At 54.4% G+C, this 19885-nt stretch overlaps 9 protein-coding genes across 9 annotated transcripts; 5 read left to right on the forward strand and 4 right to left on the reverse strand.

Moving 5' to 3' along the window:
* Positions 1 to 16: 16 nt before the first annotated feature.
* On the forward strand, positions 17 to 1567 carry BU26DRAFT_446778 (uncharacterized protein). Its single transcript, XM_033824630.1, has 2 exons — positions 17 to 127; positions 215 to 1567. Exons 1-2 carry the CDS (start codon positions 56 to 58, stop codon positions 1340 to 1342), a joined length of 1200 nt encoding a protein of 399 aa, XP_033692374.1. The 5' UTR covers positions 17 to 55; the 3' UTR covers positions 1343 to 1567.
* Positions 1568 to 1836: 269 nt separating this feature from the next.
* On the reverse strand, positions 1837 to 3127 carry BU26DRAFT_514063 (uncharacterized protein). The gene has a single exon (XM_033827753.1). It carries the CDS (start codon positions 3085 to 3087, stop codon positions 2065 to 2067), a length of 1023 nt encoding a protein of 340 aa, XP_033692375.1. The 5' UTR covers positions 3088 to 3127; the 3' UTR covers positions 1837 to 2064.
* A 2099-nt stretch (positions 3128 to 5226) lies between these two features.
* BU26DRAFT_527413 (uncharacterized protein) lies at positions 5227 to 7813 on the forward strand (the record flags this gene model as incomplete). The annotated part of the gene is made up of 3 exons (XM_033830775.1): positions 5227 to 5407; positions 5510 to 7750; positions 7800 to 7813. The coding sequence occupies 3 exons, from the start codon at positions 5227 to 5229 to the stop codon at positions 7811 to 7813; spliced, it is 2436 nt and encodes an 811-aa protein (XP_033692376.1).
* A 2649-nt stretch (positions 7814 to 10462) lies between these two features.
* On the reverse strand, positions 10463 to 12363 carry BU26DRAFT_42681 (kinase-like protein). Its single transcript, XM_033823698.1, has one exon. The coding sequence runs from the start codon at positions 12102 to 12104 to the stop codon at positions 10569 to 10571; it is 1536 nt and encodes a 511-aa protein (XP_033692377.1). The 5' UTR covers positions 12105 to 12363; the 3' UTR covers positions 10463 to 10568.
* On the reverse strand, positions 12148 to 12723 carry BU26DRAFT_558766 (uncharacterized protein; the record flags this gene model as incomplete). Its single annotated transcript, XM_033832602.1, has 1 exon — positions 12148 to 12723. The coding sequence occupies one exon, from the start codon at positions 12721 to 12723 to the stop codon at positions 12148 to 12150; it is 576 nt and encodes a 191-aa protein (XP_033692378.1).
* Positions 12724 to 13657: 934 nt separating this feature from the next.
* BU26DRAFT_514068 (uncharacterized protein) lies at positions 13658 to 14101 on the forward strand. The gene has a single exon (XM_033827754.1). It carries the CDS (start codon positions 13740 to 13742, stop codon positions 13983 to 13985), a length of 246 nt encoding a protein of 81 aa, XP_033692379.1. The 5' UTR covers positions 13658 to 13739; the 3' UTR covers positions 13986 to 14101.
* Positions 14102 to 14357: 256 nt separating this feature from the next.
* On the reverse strand, positions 14358 to 15553 carry BU26DRAFT_474236 (Phospholipase/carboxylesterase). The gene is made up of 4 exons (XM_033825497.1): positions 15433 to 15553; positions 15294 to 15384; positions 14794 to 15218; positions 14358 to 14743 (listed from the first exon to the last, which is right to left on the reverse strand). Exons 1-4 carry the CDS (start codon positions 15525 to 15527, stop codon positions 14635 to 14637), a joined length of 720 nt encoding a protein of 239 aa, XP_033692380.1. The 5' UTR covers positions 15528 to 15553; the 3' UTR covers positions 14358 to 14634.
* Positions 15554 to 15742: 189 nt separating this feature from the next.
* On the forward strand, positions 15743 to 17671 carry BU26DRAFT_42700 (DNA glycosylase). Its single transcript, XM_033823710.1, has one exon. It carries the CDS (start codon positions 15958 to 15960, stop codon positions 17488 to 17490), a length of 1533 nt encoding a protein of 510 aa, XP_033692381.1. The 5' UTR covers positions 15743 to 15957; the 3' UTR covers positions 17491 to 17671.
* A 602-nt stretch (positions 17672 to 18273) lies between these two features.
* Positions 18274 to 19534, forward strand: BU26DRAFT_537120 (uncharacterized protein; the record flags this gene model as incomplete). The annotated part of the gene is made up of 5 exons (XM_033831392.1): positions 18274 to 18512; positions 18563 to 18750; positions 18832 to 19041; positions 19092 to 19254; positions 19327 to 19534. 5 exons carry the CDS (start codon positions 18274 to 18276, stop codon positions 19532 to 19534), a joined length of 1008 nt encoding a protein of 335 aa, XP_033692382.1.
* Positions 19535 to 19885: the final 351 nt, after the last annotated feature.

Genomic DNA, 19885 nt, shown 5'->3' on the forward strand with positions numbered 1-19885 from the left:
GCTTCAGGCCAGCGAACTCACCACATACACAACCACATCCGTGCCCGCAGACACGATGCTTGTCTCTCTGACGGTCGGAAAGGTCGACGCAGGTGTCGCCGTCCTGCTGACTGAAGACAAACGCCTCGTACGCGCTTCCCCGGCCCCAATTGCACTCGATAGCGCCCCTAGCGAGAGGCACCCCTGCCGTTGTTCATAGCTCACGTTGCTACAGATCGAGTTCCCCTCCATTCTCCTCCCGCCAGACATCTCCTCAGGAAGCATCGTAGACATCACCGTCTCGCGAAACCACCAGAAAGAATCGGATGCGACCGCAGCCTTCCACGCCCTCCAAACCACCATCTACCGTACCTTTGGCCAACGCACGCCGTCTCCGCCCGTCCTCCGCTGCCGAAATGCGACCCAGACATCCGTAGTCCTCGAGTGGGACCCCATCGATATTGCGACCGCCGAGCTACGGAGTCTCACTCTGCACCGCAACGGAAGCAAGGCGGGCACTATACCAAAGCCCACGGAAGTGCACAGCACCAAGTTGAGCGGTCTGGCGGTGGATACTGAATATGTCTTCCATCTGGTGCTTCGAACCAGCGCGGGCACATACAGCAGCGAGAAGCTGAAGGTGCAGACGCATAAGATGACCGATCTCTCCGGCATTACCATAACGCCCGGCTACATGCCGGCCGCACTGCGAGATTCGCTCCAGAAATCCGTTGAGCGTATCGGCGCCAAGATTGTGGATACCGTTAGGATCGATACCACGCACTTCGTCTGCACCGAGGGCAGAGGACCGGCATGGGAGAAAGCTGTGGAGAACAATATCCCTGTAGTAGTGCCGGATTGGGTCAAGGGCTGCGAGAGGGAAGGCAGGATAGTGGGAGTTCGTGGATACTACCTAAATGCGGATCCGCGACTGCGACAGATCGGGCCCGGGCCCGGCCAACAGCAGCAACCACCACAGCAGCAAGTACGGAGTCCGTTAGCAAGCCCAAGGACCGAGGTCACACCGCCAACTCCGGACCGGCCAACGCACGAGAGGAATGGAGCGAACGAAGCGCCGCCACCTCCGCCGCCAAAGGACGACGAGGATGAGAAGAGTGAGGTCGAGACGCCTCCGGAGCCGAAGACGCAGGCCGAAGAGCAGAAAGTCAGGACAGAGGATATGAAACCTGCAGCGGAAGAGTCTGAGGAGGAGAGCGAGGAGGACGAGGAGGAAGCACGGCCTAGCAATGCCAAGGGCAAAGCGCCTGAGACGAGCTTGCCCACGAGAGAGAAACCGCCGCCAGCATCAGTCGAGGATGACGACGATGACGACAAGGCCAGTTTCCAAGAGATCAAGCTTTGATAGGATGCAATGGTGGAAAACAGGAACGTTATAGACATTTTAGCGACGGGCGCTGGGTGTGCGGCTCAAGCGGGTTCAAAGGTTTTATTCTTGTAATTCAGAGTGTCGACCGCACTTGAAATGAGTCGTTCTGTTTTATACGACTTCGCTCTAGTACCCCTTATGCGCCTTCTCAACCTTCTTGCCAGACTATCTTTCTCGCTAGATTATGCAGCTGATCATCCGATAATGTGCCGTGCGCCGAAGAAACACTCGAAATATTGTTCTGCGTCCGTCTTGCCCGCCCGGAGGACACCCTTGGTAAACCAGGGAGGTTCCGCTCCCCACCTGCATGTTTCCTCTTCAAATATACTCCACGAAATATCAGTACAAGAGAAGGTGGACTCTGTCATCAAAGAGCACGGTCGCCTGACTGCTGCGTCAATGGCGCCGGGGTGCCTACTTATGAGTCTCATCGTGGCTTCTTGGTGAAGATCTAGAGTGGTGTTGGAATCGCCGGATATATTGTAAAAGTACAAACAAACTAAGCTAAGTAATGAAAGTATTGGTCGGAATATAATGAGAGACATAGCTACAAAAAAAAATTTTAAAGCAGTACCCATATCAAATCCCCCAATCGCCGCTTCAAGCCAGACCGACATTCCTCTGCTTGACCCTTGAGTCCCCCCGACTGAGGTCTTCAGTTACCCAAACGCTTCTTCGAAGCTGAGCCGCCGTCAAGCTCACCCCTTCTTCAAGTAGAGCGCTAGAGGCTGATCCCAATGCGTTCCGAGGTCAATCTCATAGCATTCATTCTTGTATTTCTCGAGGAGGGTGCAAGAGGGATCGGGGCCAACTTCGCCTTTCGGATAGAACAGGAGGTCCGCGCCCACGATCTTCGGGCATAACATGCCTGCAGGTCCCCCGTACGGGTGCGTCATTTCTATAACCGCTTGGCGCGTGACCTGTTTCGGTGCGATGGAGACAACGAAGGTGTTGCCGTCGAGATAAGGCAGCGCGAAGCGTTTGACAAAGGCTTCCTCGCCCTCTGTCAGCACTTTGTTGATATCCGTGATTTGGTCCGTCGTGACGCCGCGTAGTTCGACTTCGATGCCCGGAAATTTGCTGTTGACGTACTGGAGGAGGCTCTCGCAGGCGGTGGGGTCCTCATACCACACATCCATCGTCTTCTCGTCCCTTTCCGGATAGCTTGCGTCGCCCCAGTGTTTCCGCCCTTCCGTGTTCAGCACTTCGCCGACTTCAGCGGCGAGGACACTCTGCCCAAGGAGTTCTTCGCTCTGGCCTCCGAGACCGAAACCGACGACCTTGTTCGTGAGAGCAGTCTTCGGGACATATTCTTTCAAGGTCTCCCGCACTTTCTCGAAGAGCTCGGACTCTTGCCACTTCCTTGCCCATGATTGATCTTCGGCTGTGGAAGCCATTTCCCGGTCAGAGACTGCGCCTGGGGCGGGGACCTTGGAATAAGGTGACATTTGGGGGGCGAAGGGGTAACCGTTGTGAGGATAGCCAGCCTGTATGCTTTCTCTGCACAGTCCGAATACCTTATGTTCTTTCTTTATCGTCAATGTGAAAGGACCGCCATGAACATCTATCGCCTCCCAGATAAAGTCTCCGTCATCAGCGGCCTCACTGTGAAACCACGCGAGATACCCGTAGTACGCGCTGGCGGCCGACTTAAAGTTGGCTTCGGTGAACGATGTTCCTTTGTCCATGATCCGCTTCAATCCCTCAATAGTGAACGCCATCTTGCTGTGTTCGAACGTTGGTCTGAAATTTCGAATCTGGGTTTCGCGGTTTTGGAATGCACAAAGAGGAGTAGTGTTAAGAAGAGTCTAAAGAAACAAGAATCAAGTTGTGGGTGAGGTCTAGGAGGAAGAAACACTCCTATGCAGCGAAACCCTTTTATACCCTTTCGTACCGGTGAGTCTACCCTTCTGACGCAGACCATAGATTCGTCATTGAGAGAGTCACAAACCGCGGCATAGTCATAACCCTCTCGAAGCCAAGGCACCATCTGCATAGCTAAGCAAGTGAGCATTGCATGGGCATAGAAGAGGAGCAGAAAATATTAGGAGCGAGTAAATGCGGAAAGTGCGCCAAGTAGGAACTGCAGACCTGTGCTAAACCCACCTCTTATACATTTCTAAGTCGATGGCCGTCGCCTTGATACGCGAGCCTCTGATGCGTCGTTGTTGAGAGGGTGACTGTGCATTGCGAGTGGTATGGTCGACTCACCGTCTGTGCACTGGCCGCAAGGAGACTCATGCTATAATATCGACACCCGCAAACATGCGTTTCGCAGACGTTAGCAATCGACTACAAAACATTCGACCGCGGAAACCACAAAGGGGCATCACCTACTCTGAAGTGCAGTTACTCGTACCTATGCAATTCTAAAAGTTGTTGAGCTTGAAGACCTTGTCCCAGTCGTTACGTTTTGCAACACTGGAAGCCCAAAACTTTTTCCTCCTCCAAATCTACGCATTGTTACGCCTTCTCCATCAAGAGTGGGGGCGAATGAGCCGGCGGAGGCGATGTTTACAATAACACCTCAACTAATGTTGCGTATGCCGTTTCTACTCTTCCACGTCTTGAGTGACTGGTTGCGCATTGCAGTGGGGCAGTAAAGGGTATGTCTTGAGTTCCCGAGACACGGGAGTTCTGGAGCTTTCCCCATGCTAAGTCGGCGGACGAAAGTTACACAAGCTGTTTGGGGAGAGCAACCCCCTGGCTAAACTTGGTGGTCTAGGCCTAAATGCTGAGACCCTTATGTTGATATTTCTAAGTTGCTCCAACTTTGCAGGGGGAGGGACGGAGGGTGCGCTGTGAATAGCGGAAGGCCCGGGACGACTTGGACATGTAGGGGTGCTGTCTATTTCGAGGCGAGCACCATAGAGTACAGGGTGGGGAAAAGCTTGATTCGAGGTGCTGACATCCGTCCGTCGTAAGCATGATCATCCCCAGACGTACTCGAGTGTTGTTGTAATCCGCGCACTGCCGCGGTCATCCGACGGGACGAGGAAGGAGTAGACGTCTTCGGACGTGATGAGCGCAACCTGTTTTCCGGTTCGACTTGAACATACCGAGGTTTCGACTTTGGTACACATATCAGGGGCGTAGTTAGCGACCTCCGAGATACGAAGGCGGCGTTGGTTCGGGAAGACATCGCCTTTGGAAATACGATACGGTATTGCTTTTGGCCTGTGTGCACGAGCATCGGCGGACGCATTCTATTTTCGCTTCTCTCTCTCCCTCTCTTTTTGTTTCCCCAAGATGGCTTTTGAGTTTAAGTTTGCGAGCAGCGAGGACAAGATAACGAATCCTTACAACGTCATTCTTCCAACGTTCTCTCGAGGGTCTAGGGCTGTCCGGGGGCTGCTGAGTCATTCGCCGTTAGTGGAGCGACAGGGATGGCAGCGCGCGCCAGTTCGGGACGGCGCCGATCACGGGTTCCCAGCGATGCGACCACGACGCCGCCCGGTGATGGCGGATTCCAGCGGCGTGCCACACGTGTGCCAGGACTCGAGCGCAGCGCAGGCGCGGCGAACACACAGGCACAGCGCAGGGAGCCAGGCGATATTAAGTGACCATGCTGTGCCAGCGAGCCGGGTGATGAGCCTGCACCCCACGCACCCCGGCCGTGTCTGATTCGTGCCGTGGGATCGCACTGATTGCGCTAGCCGACTCCACTGACGAGGCGCGACTGGGGTGGATGCGGGCCTGAGCGGCCGACTCCACCTTAGATACAACCGCATTCCCGCCAGCTGCCAAACCACAAACACCAAGCCCGTCGACACCGGCCTGCCGCGTCGCCCAGGCAGACACTGCCCGCACGGCGCTCCTGAAGCTGCCGACGGCCGACTGCGACTGCCCACACGCCGCGTATGGCGGAGACAATCACCATTCCGTCGCCCTCGCTCTTCTTCCGCTCGCCGGACGCTGGCCCGCCCGCTCGCATGCCCGTCAAGAAAAGCGCACGCCGCCCGCAGCCTGCGCCCACGGACACGCCCAAGCCCTCCGAGAGCAATGGCGTCACCAAGAGAAAGCAGTCCAAGAGCCGCAATGGTATGTTGTCGCGCCTCGCTGACGCTTATCGTGCAATCCATGATAAGCTGCACAGCTGTCGCGTGCTCTTGAAACTCTGCTGACCGTGTCTTTTCCGTGCAGGCTGTATAACGTGCAAAGCGAAGAGGCTGAAGTGCGACGAGACGAAACCGACGTGCCAGCAGTGTGCGCGCCGGAGCGTCACATGCGGAGGCTACAAGAAGGACTTCAAATGGCGGCCGTTCGAGGAGGCCAGCTTCACGGCAAAAGTGCCAGGGAAGGCGAAGAAGAGTGCGTCGGCCTTCATGATCAGATATCGCGGCTCTAACAGCTGTCAAGGCTCTACCCCGCCAACTTCTGTTCCAGTACCCCCGAGCGACAGCCCCATAGAAGCATACAATCTGTCCCGACCCATACCGAGCCAAAATCCTCTCCACAATGCCTACTACCCTCCGCCGCAGCCGCAGCTGCTCATGTGTGCGCCACCGCCTGTCTCCAGCTTCGTCGAAACGTCGTACCCCGCCATGAGCAACATGTACGCCATGTCCCAGCCCTCGCCGTATATGCTAGCTCCACCGCCCATTTCTCCCGGCGACAGCTTTGCGCCAGGCTCTGTCGAGAGCACGAACAGCGCCTACGAGTCGGAAAGCGTGGACACGAGGCCTACAAAGACAACAGCGCCCTCCAGCGTCACGTCCGGTCAATCACCCCGGCTCGTGGATCTTCTTTTGCCAGGCACAGATCTCAACGCGCCGCCAGAAGAGTACTTGACATTTCGCTCTCAGCATGAGGATTTCTACCAGCACAGCGGCTTCACCCCGCCAGCAGAGCCAATGGACGACGATGTAGAAGAGATTCCACGCAGCTTTGATTCCGACGCCTGGGTCATGCGACTGCCTTCTCCCACGCCTTCCAACTCAACGAGCTCTTCCTCGGACTCGCGCGATTACCCGCTCTTTGCGCAGCCCCAGTTCTCCATGGCATCTCCAGAAATGCTCACGCGCCGCTTCGACCGGGAAACCTGCGGAATCCTGTCTGTCAAAGACGGACCGACGGAAAACCCTTGGCGCACGCTCGTCTGGCCTCTTGCGCGGGACTGCCCAGCTTTGTACCACGCCATTGCCTCCATGACTGCGTTCCACCAGTCCAGGGATTCGCCTGCAATGCGAATTCAAGGGATAGACCACATGCGCACCGCCGTTCATGCACTCGCCTCCAGTCTGGAGAACATGCGTGTCGATGCAGCAATCTCGACCACACTGGTTCTTGCCTTTTCGGAATCATGGGATCAGCATATCAGCACTGGCATCAATCACATCAAGGGCGCCAAGATCCTGATCAATCGCGCCCTCATGCGACACAACCAGTCGCCAGTCCAAGGCGAAGACTTCACGCGACTGAAGTTCCTCTGCAACTCTTGGATCTACATCGACGTCATTGCCCGGCTGACCTCTGCCGACGGTGATGAGTCCAACGATTTCGACACTGTTTACGACAGCTTCAATATCGATGGGCAGACAGATGCCCAGCTCGATCCGCTGATGGGCTGCGCGAGCACGCTGTTCCCCATTATTGGCCGCGTCGCGAATTTGGTAAGGAAAGTGCGAAGGTCGCGAAGCAACAGCCCCACCATTATCTCGCAAGCGGTCGAGTTGAAGCGACAGCTAGACGATTGGATGCCCCCATCTTACATTGAAGATCCAGAAGACGAGACGACAAGCCCTTACGACTCCATCAGGACAGCGACAGCGTATCAATATGCGACCCTTCTATATCTTCACCAAGCCGTTCCCGAGATTTCATCGCTCTCATCTGCAGACCTCGCCATCAAGATACTGCGCGAGCTTGCCACAGTTAATCCTCGTTCACGGTCCATCATTGTCCAGATTTTTCCCCTGATGGCCGCCGGCTGTGAGGTGACGACTGAGGACGATCGAGAATGGGTCCGCACGCGTTGGGATATGATGTACACCAGAATGAAGCTTGGGATCATCGAGAAGTGCTTGGACGTGACTAAGGAGGTGTGGAGTCGTCGAGATGCGTACGCAGCGGAGAGCCTCCTGATCGACCACGAACGAAACGCTGGTATCTCTCCCGTGACACCATCGCTTAAGCGCGACTTCAGCTGCGTGTCGGAAGACTTTGAGCCTGACGGCGATTGCCGCCTGTTTGACCCCGGCATGAAGCGCAGAGCTGTGGATGGGGTGTCGGTTTTTGATGGTCCAAGACCGGTGCCCCTCCAGACGGAATTCGGCACGGGAAGGCGTAGGTCCGAATTCATGGGCATGGAGATGCTAGAGCATGAGTTCACAGTCAAAGGACGCCTTCATTGGCTAGGCGTTATGAAGGACTGGAACTGGGAGGGTGAGGAAGCAGATCTTAACGTTGGAATATCCCTGCTAATAGCTTACAGTCTTACTCGGATAAATATTCTCTTCAAATCCATTTCGTCGGCGAACTTCTCCAACAGCCATGCCCATTCGCTGTGTAACACCTCGTCCTCAGAACACATCACGACCATTTTAGACGACGCTATGCCCCTCAACATGACGATATATTGCACGCGACCTACGACACATCTGTGGCATACTATCACCACCGACATGCTTAGCACTATGCACTGGCGACTATCATACATCCGGCTCGGATTCGATTCTCTTCAGTACTTCCCCAAGCACCCTTATTATCTCTCTCTTAGATTTGTGCAGCGAGTTTTCGCTCGCTGCAGCCTGGATATCTGGTTATTGGTTGGAATGGGGTCTGCTGGGATACCGGAGTACATTGACATCGGTTCGGAGTCTTCGGGTCAGGCACCTCTAGGAAGATAGGTTTGGGACACGGTGTTACTAAAGACGGTATTTGGATCTGGCTGGGGTTCTGCAAGGGTTTATTTTAGGTGGTGTTTCGGGATCCACGCCCGTCTGGGCAGTGGAATGGTCGGCGGCCCCTGTTTGAGAGTTATCGATCATGATTGTACTAGCAACCCCCCACGGTTTCGGCGTTCGCTTCAAGAAGATCGATTTGAAAGGAGTTTGTGTGCCAAATACATGTTGACGACATGATGGACTTGCATGGTGCGTAGAGCATGAGTCGTTTGGGTAACGTGGGCGTCCAGTCACCAACGTGCCCGCACTACTACGCAGAGCCCGCTGGAGCGAGGGGCTCGAAATGCCGTGGAAGCACGTTGAGCGCTACCGTGGCGAGGGGAGGACTGCTGTCAGTGGGCCGCCACTGGGACTGTGAGGCGCTTGTTTGTCGGCTGTCAGATGGCGACTCGCTCTCAGGTGAATATTCAGGTCCGTCGGTCAGGGTTCTTCATCTGAGCCTTCCGCGAGTAGATAGATCGATGAGTCCGACTGCTCGTCCGCGTTGTTTCGACTAACTGACTATCGGTTGCCCGCTGCTCGCAGCAACTCATCTGATCTGATCACACTCTCACATGCCCCCGTCCTCGTCGGTCCTTTTTCTACATACAGATATCGCCCTCCGGAGGTACGGAGAGGGAAGACGCACCGCGGACGCGGGACTGCGGGTAGTAGCATCGGCCAAAGCGCCCGTTCCGCTCGGCTCCGTTCGGCGCCGTTACATAGGTACTACTGCCTAGCGGACCAGTGAATTGCGTATCCCATTTTTATCAGAGCTGGTGAGTGGGTCTCTCGCGGGTACGAATCGGGGCCCGGGGGCTGTAGTAGCATGGACCATATGTATTGTACCAGGACGTACATGCAGCACTGCTGCCCCGGCTAGTAGACGTTATTCTCGGCTCTCCTGTTTTCAAAGCTGGGTTCTTGGGGGTGAGCGGGGCTTGGGACATGCGGATGTGCGGACGGTACTGGTAGGTGCTGCAACGCGATGCTATGCTACGCGATGCTACGCTACGCTATGCAATGCAATGCAGATACCCGCGCGCGCAGGGTTTGGAGTTGAGCTCCCGTGATTGCTTCGCGGAGGCAGGCAGGCAGTCCGCTCGCCAATAGGGCAGCATACCTTTCGAGTCATGAGATACATACAGTACATTGACGCGCGGCGATGGTTTGGTTGGCAAAGCAAGCAAGCTGGCTAGCTGTCCCTTCAGTAGCACAGTTGCGTTCGTTTCTAATTTTGTCTTTCCACGATTCTTTTCAGACTGTTACGAACGAACGAGTTACCATGGCCGGCGTGTCATGTCCATGCAAAACCACCAATGACCTCTTTCCGTCTCGAGTCCTGCGATACTGTGATTCTGAAAGAATGGGAAACCGATGGTGAAAGGTAGCTTTTTCCCGCGTACCTTGTTACTGGACTGAATTGGAGTGAACTGGAATGCACTGGGCGCCGATTGACGAGCGCTGTTAGAATCGCGCACTGTGGTGCTGGACTCGAGAGGGCGGGGAGCTATTGGCTTTGGGATCGTGCGGGGAGATGGGCGTGTGAGGCTGGGTGGGGTGATGGATCACGGGGGATGATGGCATGGGGTTGGGTTGGGTAGGTTCCTGTGGGTAGTGGGCTGGAAGTGATAGGGTGGGCGGATGGATGCAGCCTACCGGTAGAGCTGGGCCAGTGTTGGAAATGGAATGTCCTCCGTACGTGAAGAGTAGTCCATAACAAATCTATCCTTCCTCTGCTCTCACCTACTCCCTACTCCAAGTAACCAAACCTCCCTTCCCAGAATCCAAACAGCATTTGACATACACTTCAGAATCCTCCCCGCGCGCTGACTCCCTCAACATGTCCACAAGACATACATTGGTGGCGTCTCCTCACTCCACTCCATGCTGTGACGCGTGCGTGGCCTTACTGGAGAAACCAGCGCCGACGCCGCTCGTGTGCGAGGGTGATGAGTTATTTTTACGACGTGTAACGGTGAAGAGGGCTGCTGTGCTGCGGGGATAGCGTTCCGGCGTGCGACAAACAGAACGGGACACCGGTACAAGGGTTCTATTTGGGGAGTTCCTTGTATACAGTAGCAGAGACGAGTACGTATATGCCATAATAGGGATATGGCATTGCAATGCACCGGTGCGGGTAGCTAGCGAATGGAAGAGTGCGGGGAGTGAATGTTCTCGTCACATGATTCCATTATCAGTCGTTTCTCGTTTCTAGCTCATTTCCGTAGGAGAACATGTCGCGCTGGTGGTTCAAGGCATTTGCATTAATGATGCGCCGTTCGGTCGTATTCTCGGGGTGCTCGAAGAATTGCCCCTTAGTGTGGTCCAATGGCTTCTAATTCTTCTTTAGACCGGTGCGCCCGAGCCTCCCGGATGGCCCACTCAAAGGTGACGAACCACCCATCGCGGTCGAGAAGAGATTGTGCCTTGAATATATATTCATCTGACCTCTCTCCCTTGTGGGCAGCAACGTTTAAACAGATATATTTGCTCTGGAACTTGGTGAGGCGCGACGCGTAAGTCAAGTTTAGGATACCCTCGGGCGTGTTCGGGGGTGGATTTCTGGCGAAATATAAGAGATGCTGGTAGCTTGATTCGCCGAACCAGAAATATTTCCTTTTGAGCAGCGCCAGCTCGAACGGTCTGAACACGTTGGTCCTCCTCCTGAAGCTAAGAAAGCCCCGAACGATGGGCTCTACGGAAGGCTGTCTTTGAGGGCGTAAAGTCCTGGGTCCGGAAGTACCGGTATTTGGGACGAAATACCCAGTTTCGTAAATGCCGCCTTCAATAGCAGTATTATCACTTCTAGTCCGGTCCTGTTGCAAAGCTTCTGGGGGACCTATCTGAGCATCATTGTTGCGATCAACACTTGGGTGGAGGAGCTCAGTAGAAACGATCGGTACGTGCTCCATAGCCCTTCGTGCTGGGGACGGTTCATCGATCGCATGATCCGGATCGGGCACCCTCGGAATTCTTGGAAGCTGGCGTTCCCCTATTACCCGTAGCGCATCTGTGCGAAGAGGGTCATCTTTATCGATCGCGTGATATGGAGATGTCATCGTAGACCTTGGAATCTGCCGTTCCTCTATTGACAGTACCATTGTTTCATCCACCAGGCTATCTTCGGAATCGCTCTGCTCATGTGGCACACAACATATACCGCAGAAAGAGGTCAGCACCGGAACCTCCTCGCCCGTAGATGTAATGTTTCCAAGGATAGCGGCGGCAGTGGGCCTGGCAAGGCGATCTCTCTGCAGCATATTCGGAATCCAGTGCAGGGGCCTCCGATCCGTCGGTTTCCAAGCCATTTCCCACTCAATGATCAGCTCAGCATAAGCTTTGTCATTGGCATAGTAGTGCGTCGAGCTAGTGTGCTTGCTAGCAATATATCTCTTCAACCACTCTATGTTATAGCCATGGAGTGCAGCAACCATCTCGAAGAAGACGCATCCGAGGGACCAAATGTCAGCCGAAGTGTTACGGGCTTCATATGCCGCGACTTCGGGTGGGCTGTATCGTGGGGTAGATGGCGTAATCCCGGACGTAGTGCTCCCTATGTCGTCCGCAAAGTCGCGAGAGAGTCCGAAGTCAGTTAAAAGAACGTTACCGCTGCGGACGAGAATGTTTTGAGGTTTGATATCTTTGTGTCGGACTGAGTTGTCATGCAGATAAGCGAGCGAAGCGGCTAGACAGCCGAAAAAGGTGCGCAGAGTCGCGCGCATCTCATTCGCAAGAGCCTGCTCCCGTAGCCGGGCTGTCGATGATTCGGTATTTGGAAGTGATGCTGCTTGTACATGGGAGGCTGCTTCTTCCATGAAAGCAGCGAGGTCCTTATCGGCGACGGGAGACATGACCAAGCCCAGGTAAGTTTTGTCGGTATAGCTGCCGATGTACTCAACGATATGCCTGTTTCAGGTCTTTTACGATTTGGACCTCGCTCAAGAATCTCTTCATAGCCTCTTTTGAATTGATCCCAAACGCCACCCTTCGTCGTACTCGCTTGAGCGCATAATGCCGGAAGCTGATCTTGCTGATGATGTGATCGACTTGGCTGTATCCACCACTGCCTAAGCAGCCCACGGTTTCGAAGGGCAAAACCTCTCCGGGCGTGAAATGTCTGTGTCTCCCTTTCTCCAAGTCCAAGCACTTCGTCAAGACTATGCTTTGAGTCTGCACGATCCTCGCCTTGACGCTTGGGCTTAGAAAGTTAGGCAGTCCTCGCGGCTCGATAGGAAGCCATTGGTCGCTAAATCCCTCGTTCAGCATTCGACTAAGAACATCGAGCTCGTCTATCCTGCGAAGGACAATGTACGTTCGTGGACATTTGCTAGCGATATGGCCGCAGAGTCCAAGTAGGCCGGCTATCTCGTCAATTTCGGCGTCGTTGTACCTTTCGCGAGGCTGAGATGGGTCGAAGAAGGCTGCGAGCCGGTCGATGGGTGTCGCGAGCGGTAAATTCCTTGTCGCCATGCTTCCTCGTCATCTTTCGAAGGAAATCGGTGCTCGGTTCGCAGTGTAGTGTTAAGAGAGGCGGATGGCTAAAAAATGTGGATTGAGGAATCTCAACTGGAGCGGCCTGGTGTTTTCCAACTGCGCCTTCAGGCGCCAAGGTGGGGTGCAGGTAAGCCCTGCGCTGCCGCCTCAGCCTGACCATGTGTTGCTTAAGGTTCTCCATATTTCAGCGGATCATGCAGCAAGGCCCAGAGGCCCTGCCCACAGGATGTAGCGCCTCCGAGAGTAATCAATTCCGTAAGGCACCTATAAGGCATATTCCCCCGCCAATGCATGGCGTCAGCCGGGCTGAAATCGCTCAGTTCTATATTCAGCGGGGAGACAGCTAGATGGCAATAATCCATTGCCTTCAAGAGAGAGTAAGATGGGTGAAGAAGGGTGGAATGGTTGTCCAGATTTGATGGGAGGTTTGGACGAACGGATGGTTTGAGATGTCGTCGCTATCCAGAAACGGTTTAGCGCCCAAATTCCACTCTCCGGCTACCTAGGTAGGTACAGGTATCTAAAGATGCGCCACTCCACGGCTCTTCAAAAAAAGCCTCGCCGACTCTCGAATACTCTCTACGCTAAAGTTCGAAATGTCCTATTACACCAGGATCATGATTCTGTGGCTGATATGCCTCGCCCTCTGTCTTGTTGGAGAATGTGCTGAGACACAAGCTGTAGACTGATAGGATTTACTTCTTCGTGTCGAAAAGTTTCTGATTGGTTGGATGCCAGGCGTAGCTCGATACAGTACTGAGCATTGTCCTCTTGGGGACATCAGTGTTGTAACAAGCGGTGATGCTGAAGCGGTGAAGGTGATGTCGGCAGTGAAAGAGCAATCACGTCTCCATATATAAATACCTCATTTCCATTCACACCTATCCTCTCTTCCTAACACCTCGTTCTCCCCATTCACACCCCTCTCCTTGCCGTTCCACGCTCCAGGACCTCACACAAAGACACGCCGCCCCATTCAAAACATAACCAAAATGGGCGCTCACCTATCCGGTCTGGCCTACACTGCCGCGCGCGTCGCTAGTTACGTCGTCAAGAACCCAATCTCGTCCGCCTTCCACGCCGTCACAGCGATCTCCTTCCTCGCCCCTGGCTTTGTCTCCGGACCGCTGCTAGCATGGGCCGGTTTCGGTAGCAAAGGACCAGTCGCAGGTGCGATTCACAGGGAAAACATCCGAATAACTGAGCGGGAGCTTACTTATTGCGCACAGCGACTATAGCTTCGAGCGTCCAGTCCGTTATCGGGTCGGTTGGTGCGGGTGGCAAGTTCGCGACACTTCAGTCGGCCGCCGTAAGTGGCAGCAGCAACTCTGCCAGAGCCTTTACTAATTGTTTGCAGATGGGAGGATATGGCCTACCTATCGTAAACGACGCCATCCGTAGTGCAACGGTTACCGCACAGGTCGCGCGCATCAGCTCTCGCATTCCGACGCGACGACAAAGGGGCAACCGTGTCACGGCATCATAAGTAGGAAGAATTGGGGAACGAAAAAGGCGTACAGAAGGGTATTTAATGGACCCTCGGGCGTTGCTTTCTCCTGTCCTGCAGCTAAAGAACGGATAAGAAAAGGAATTGATTAGGAATACGGCATGAGATAGGAATGACTGAATGGGATTCATCTACCTTGTGTCTAAGCCTATCCGGAACTACCACGCGCGAAGGTCCATGTCACGCCACCAGGGCCTTCTCGACGGACTTGAAACCGACCAGCACCCAAGCCTTCTCCTTGAGGAATAGGCTAGCTATCTATCCGTTCGTTTATCGTCCCGTTTCTTGAGCCAAGCAATCCATACGATAGCCAAAGTGACAATTACGACCAGTGCTGTTATCAGCTCAGCGGAGGTTGGGTAATAGAGCTTATGAGTTAGTCAAAGCGAGGTTTCAGACTTCTTCTCATCCGCAAGTGCGGGAATTTGCTGATTCAAGTAAGACTCGAGGTGGTCGATCTCGTCGGGGTCTGCGGAATGGGCAAGGCCCCTGCCAAACATTAGCCTACAATCCTGCGACGAGGCAAACCGTATTCATACTCGTATGTCCTGAAGTCGACCTTGCATCCCAGCTTTGTAAGCTCATCCACGCTCAGCTTGCCAAACTTGTGTTGGATCACTTCATCCGCGTCTCCATGGCCCATAAAAATCGCCGTGTTCTTGTTCGGGCTATCCGCCGGAATCATGTCCCTGATCTTCTTCTGCAGGGGCAAGTAGCAGCTCAACCCAAAGATGCCACCCAGTTGGTTCTTGTATGTGAGGCCGGACAGCAGAGCCAGGGCACCTCCTTGTGAGAAGCCTCCGACGACGACGCGGTTTGCGGGAATGCCCTTTGCGACCTCGGCATCGATGAGGGAGTGGAAGTAGTCGCGCGACTTGAGGATGCCTTCTTCGTCTTCCGCGCGACCCGATATGTCAGTCAGGCTCTTGATATCGTACCATCCAGGCATTCGCATTCCCATATTCTGCCATGTATCAGTATCCTATCCATCTCAAGACACGCTCCGTCCGAATGAAACATGGCGAGAGCGGCTACGCACCAGCGTGATGGGGATGTTCGGCGCATGTGGAAAGATGAACGCGACTTCCTCGAACTTGCTTCGTCGCCGCCAGTTCTCCGCGAGGAATAGCCTACCATCTATCAGCATAGAGACACTTGCCCGCGTCGAGTGGCATTACCAGCCAACCCCGCTGTCGCCCAAACCGTGCGCTACGATGACAGTCGCCGTGTGTCGCTTCAGCGCAGGAACAACTATGGGCGCCTTGCTCGCCATACTGGATCGGAGGAGAAATAGGAGGGGCTGTAGGAAGGGTTGTGGATGTGTATTCGTAGCACTGGCGTCTGGTGTTGAGGTTCCGAGGTCCAGCCCCTCGGCGCCTTCCCGCTACTGTTGTCGTTCCTGCATCGCGGGGGCCCAAGCTCCAATCATCGACGTCATGCATCCACGCTAGCCATTCCCCCGTGCACTTCAGCTTCACCTCCCGAGGTCTGCTTGCTCCTCGCGTTTTGTATTCACTTGAACCATACCTCACTGCTGACTACTTTAAGAAAAACCTTGAGATACCTTTTCCCGTGCTTCTCAACCTTCAATTCATCTAGCCCCTCGACTGCAATATCTTCACACCCTCAAGCTGTTTCTCCCAACTCGTTGCGTCCGGTCGCTGCATTGCCTACCATCTCGATCCGCTATCTATTCCGTCAGCATGGCGAGAGTCACTAGAGGTTCAGCGGCCAAGCTGAAAGCTGCACAACCACCGCAAGACGTCACACAGGAGCCTGTGCAGCTATCAAGCCCTCCGGCTACTCCGGGACCTCAGCGGAGCGAACCCAGGAGAGCCACCAAAACTGGACTAGCGTCTCAGGAGCCTTCCCCAGCAAAGGCTTTGCCTGTCACGCCCAAAAGCACCCGCAAACGAGCACGGACGGCAGCGATAGAAGAAGACGTGAACGAGCTCCCGCACAACCTCGGAACCATACCCGATTTGATCCCAAGCCAGGTAAAGCCAAAGGATGGATCGCCGGCTAAGAAAGCTAGGCACCTCAAGGCAAGCAAGCCTACTTCACGGAAGACGGAAGACGTCGAGGAGCTGGTTGCCAAGGCCACAGCGACTACTGAGAATTCTCCAAAGAAGGCCAAGAACAACAGCTATGGCCTCACCCCTGGCAAGACTCCGTACCCAAACTGGCCTCACCCAACCGCCGAGGAGTGTGAAGAGGTAACTCGCCTGCTGTCATCAGTACACGGAGAGGTCAAACCACCAAAGTCCATTCCCATGCCGTCGCTCACAGTCTCTGGATGCGGAGAAGTACCGTCGGTGCTTGATGCCTTGATTCGAACCCGCCTCTCGGCTGCGACCACCGGGACCAACTCTTCCCGAGCTTTTGCCGGTTTGGTCGCCAAGTTCGGGGTCCTCAAGGAGGGCGTCGGCAAGGGAAGCGTAGATTGGAACAAGGTCCGCTTGGCTGACACCAAGGACATCTTCGAAGCAATCAAGAGTGGCGGGCTAGCAGATGTCAAGAGCAAAGACATCAAGAAGATCTTGCAGATGGTGTGGGAGGAGAACCAAGCTCGGCGCGACGAGCTCGTCTCTTCCGGTACCGCTCCTGGGTCTGCAAATGAAGACCCTGAGGAGAAGAATGCTGAAGTAGCAAAGGCAGATGAGAACGTGCTTTCTCTTGATCATTTGCACCTCGTCTCGAATGACGAGGCTTTTAAGGCTTTGACCAAATATCCTGGGATCGGTCCGAAGACTGCCTCGTGCGTCCTTCTCTTCTGTCTTCAACGACCTTCATTCGCCGTCGATACGCATGTGTTCCGTCTCTGCACATGGCTAGGTTGGGTACCGCCACCCGGTGATCCAGCGGGTTTGGCCCCCGGAGCCAAAGGCAAGTTCGCCGGACCAACACGCAACTCTACGTATGCCCACTGCGAAGTCAGGCTTCCGGACCATCTGAAATACCCGCTTCATCAGCTCTTCATCAAGCATGGAAAGACATGTCCGCGTTGTCGCGCCATCACAGGCGAGAACAGCGAGGGCTGGGACAAGGGCTGCGTAATCGACCATCTTGTCAAGAGGACGGGCGTCAGGAAAGGTATGGGCGCCGGTCCGGTCAAGGGTGCGAATGGTCGAAATGCAAAGAGGAAGAAGAGAGCGGACGATAATGAGAGCGAACCGGAAAGCAACGAATTGAGTGACCTTGGCAGCGAGGATGAAGAAAATGGGTCTGGCGCATAGTGAGCGAGCGCCAATAGTTTCTCACTTCGACGGAAACTACGGTCACATATACACACAAGGTCTCTATCTTATAAGAAAAGAGGATCGCTTTCACTGTAATCGGAGTTGGGGATATTCCTCTATTGGGAATCAGTGCAATAGGCTCTCTGCTTGCGTGGGACATGGTGAGCATAGTCTCCAATTTACTTATGCTTCTCCCAAGGTTCTGCCATCTGTCTTTTCTCATTCCGTTTTTCCTCCTACTAGGCCCAGCTACATCGGCGTCTACGTCATCAATATTCTCCCACGTTGTGCTCGTGCTCTCCCTCTGAATAACCGTTATCCGTCTCGTATCTGTGGGGTCAACATCAAAGGTTGTGGAGATGCGGATGCCGGCAGAAAAGGCACTACCGGCAATCAACAACCCCTGTCACCAGGGGTGTGATAGTGGTGGCGCAAAGCTTCATTCGACCTCAAGAGCTTGGGATCGTCGCAGACATATTATTCTAGAAGCACAGACTGCCGTAATATGGTTGGAGGAATTTTTAAGTGGTGCCGCATTTTCTACTCAATTTGTGTTCTTTCGCCTGAATTAGGATAGGTCGATACTCTACGTATACTAACACCCTTGCCTATAAAAACCCCACATTATATGGAATACAACCACACACCCAGGTCTTCCATATTCGACTTTATATTGCATCCAGGGTGGACGGAGGGCAATGATAAGATATAAGCGCTCGCCAAGTTCCATCTTTTTCTCTCAGTTTTCAGCTCAGGAACCAGAATCACCAACAAGCCACCATGGGTCTCAAGACAGTCCTCCTCGCGCTGCTAGCGCCCTCAGCACACGCCCTCCTCCGGTTCTCTTGCTCCCAACTTGTAGTCGACCGCCTCGATCCTCTTGTCAATCCCGGCCAAGCCCCCTCGCCCCATCTGCACCAGATTATCGGCGGTAACTCTTTCAATACGTCTATGGATCCGACTGTCGCGCCCTCAGACCAGGCCACGTGCACGACGTGCACTTTTGCTGAGGACTTCAGGTACCGCAGCCGGTGTCTCTCTCGACCCCGTCAAGGTTAACATGTAGCAGCAACTACTGGACCGCCGTGATGTTCTTCCGAGCGAAGAATGGAACTTTCAAACGTATTCCGATCAAGGGAAATGTCGGATTTGAGCAGTCTAGTGGCGGCATGACAGTGTACTATACACCAACCCTGTCGAACGGTGCTGCGAAAGGAGCTGTGACCGCGTTCAAGAAGGGCTTCAGGATGATCGTCGGTGAGTTTTCTCACCAGCTCCCGGTTTCTTAGATTAGCTATTTTTCAAATCAGCGTGCTTGAGTACTAACGCGACTGTTAGGAAACCCGCAATACAGGACCGAAGCCGAAGCCAAGCAGTTCCGCCAACTCACATACACTTGTCTAAAGGACGCCATGACCCGAACTGGAGAGACGTTGGATTTCCCCAAGCAGCCATGCCCGGCCGGCATCATGGTCAATGTGCGGTTCCCCACCTGCTGGGATGGGAAGAACCTTGATTCGCCGGACCATATGAGCCATGTGGCGTATCGTAAGTAGAACCGTCCGAAAAGGCAGGTGGGTGGGGCTAAGGTCGAACAGCTAGCTCCGGCACCTTCGAAAACAACGGCCCCTGCCCTTCCACCCACCCGGTCAAGGTCCCGCAGCTCTTCTACGAGGTGATCTGGGATACCACTAAGTTCAACGATAAGAGCCTGTGGGCGAGCGACGGATCGCAACCGTTCGTCTGGTCGTTTGGCGATGCGTAAGTCCTACCCAATCCCCATTTCCCCCTCCTACTTCTCCCAGGGGAGCGAAGGTGCTGACAACAAAACAGGACCGGGTACGGCAACCACGGTGACTACGTCTTCGGGTGGAAGGGCGATGCGCTGCAGAAGGCCATGGATACCAATTGCAATATTAACTGCCCGGCCCTGAAGACGCAGAGTATTGCGCAGGGGAACAAGTGTACGGTTAAGCGGGTGGTGAACGAGGATATTGATGGGTGGTTGACCGAGTTGCCCGGGGGTATGCCTGTGCAGTAAGTAGCGGATGCGAGGGCTAGAAGACGGGTATTTAGTAATGAGTCTGTTGTGCCTTCTCACCTCTCTAGTCAGTGCCCTACATACACACCCATCACGGATCTCCCGACGTAAACCACACCTCTCTCACATCCTTCCACCAAGCCGTATCCTTATATCTCTCCATGTCCTTCATAAAGGCCAAAATCTCCATCCTAGCCACCGGACTATAAAAGCAGCACCGCGCCGTCCACTCACACAAGAACTTCTTATACTGCGCATACCCCGGCGGCACAATCGGATTGCCCAGCCGCTGGCTCGCATCTCGCACCACCACGGGCGTCCACGCCTGCTCGCCAACAGCCTGAATGTGCT

Source organism: Trematosphaeria pertusa (assembly GCF_010094035.1).
Source record: "Trematosphaeria pertusa strain CBS 122368 unplaced genomic scaffold BU26scaffold_1, whole genome shotgun sequence".
NCBI lineage: Eukaryota > Fungi > Ascomycota > Dothideomycetes > Pleosporales > Trematosphaeriaceae > Trematosphaeria > Trematosphaeria pertusa.

Excerpts from the sequence above, each read along its gene's own strand:
- BU26DRAFT_446778 (XM_033824630.1), top strand. The coding sequence starts at position 56 with ATGCTTGTCTCTCTGACGGTCGGAAAGGTCGACGCAGGTGTCGCCGTC. Across the intron at positions 128-214 it reads TGACTGAAGACAAACGCCTC|ATCGAGTTCCCCTCCATTCT; the intron begins GTACGCGCTTCC and ends ACGTTGCTACAG.
- BU26DRAFT_42700 (XM_033823710.1), top strand. The coding sequence starts at position 15,958 with ATGGCGAGAGTCACTAGAGGTTCAGCGGCCAAGCTGAAAGCTGCACAA.
- BU26DRAFT_514068 (XM_033827754.1), top strand. The coding sequence starts at position 13,740 with ATGGGCGCTCACCTATCCGGTCTGGCCTACACTGCCGCGCGCGTCGCT.
- BU26DRAFT_42681 (XM_033823698.1), bottom strand. The coding sequence starts at position 12,104 with ATGTCTCCCGTCGCCGATAAGGACCTCGCTGCTTTCATGGAAGAAGCA.
- BU26DRAFT_474236 (XM_033825497.1), bottom strand. The coding sequence starts at position 15,527 with ATGGCGAGCAAGGCGCCCATAGTTGTTCCTGCGCTGAAGCGACACACG. Across the intron at positions 15,385-15,432 it reads GGCGACAGCGGGGTTGGCTG|GCTATTCCTCGCGGAGAACT; the intron begins GTAATGCCACTC and ends GATAGATGGTAG. Across the intron at positions 15,219-15,293 it reads CGAACATCCCCATCACGCTG|AATATGGGAATGCGAATGCC; the intron begins GTGCGTAGCCGC and ends GATACATGGCAG.
- BU26DRAFT_514063 (XM_033827753.1), bottom strand. The coding sequence starts at position 3,087 with ATGGCGTTCACTATTGAGGGATTGAAGCGGATCATGGACAAAGGAACA.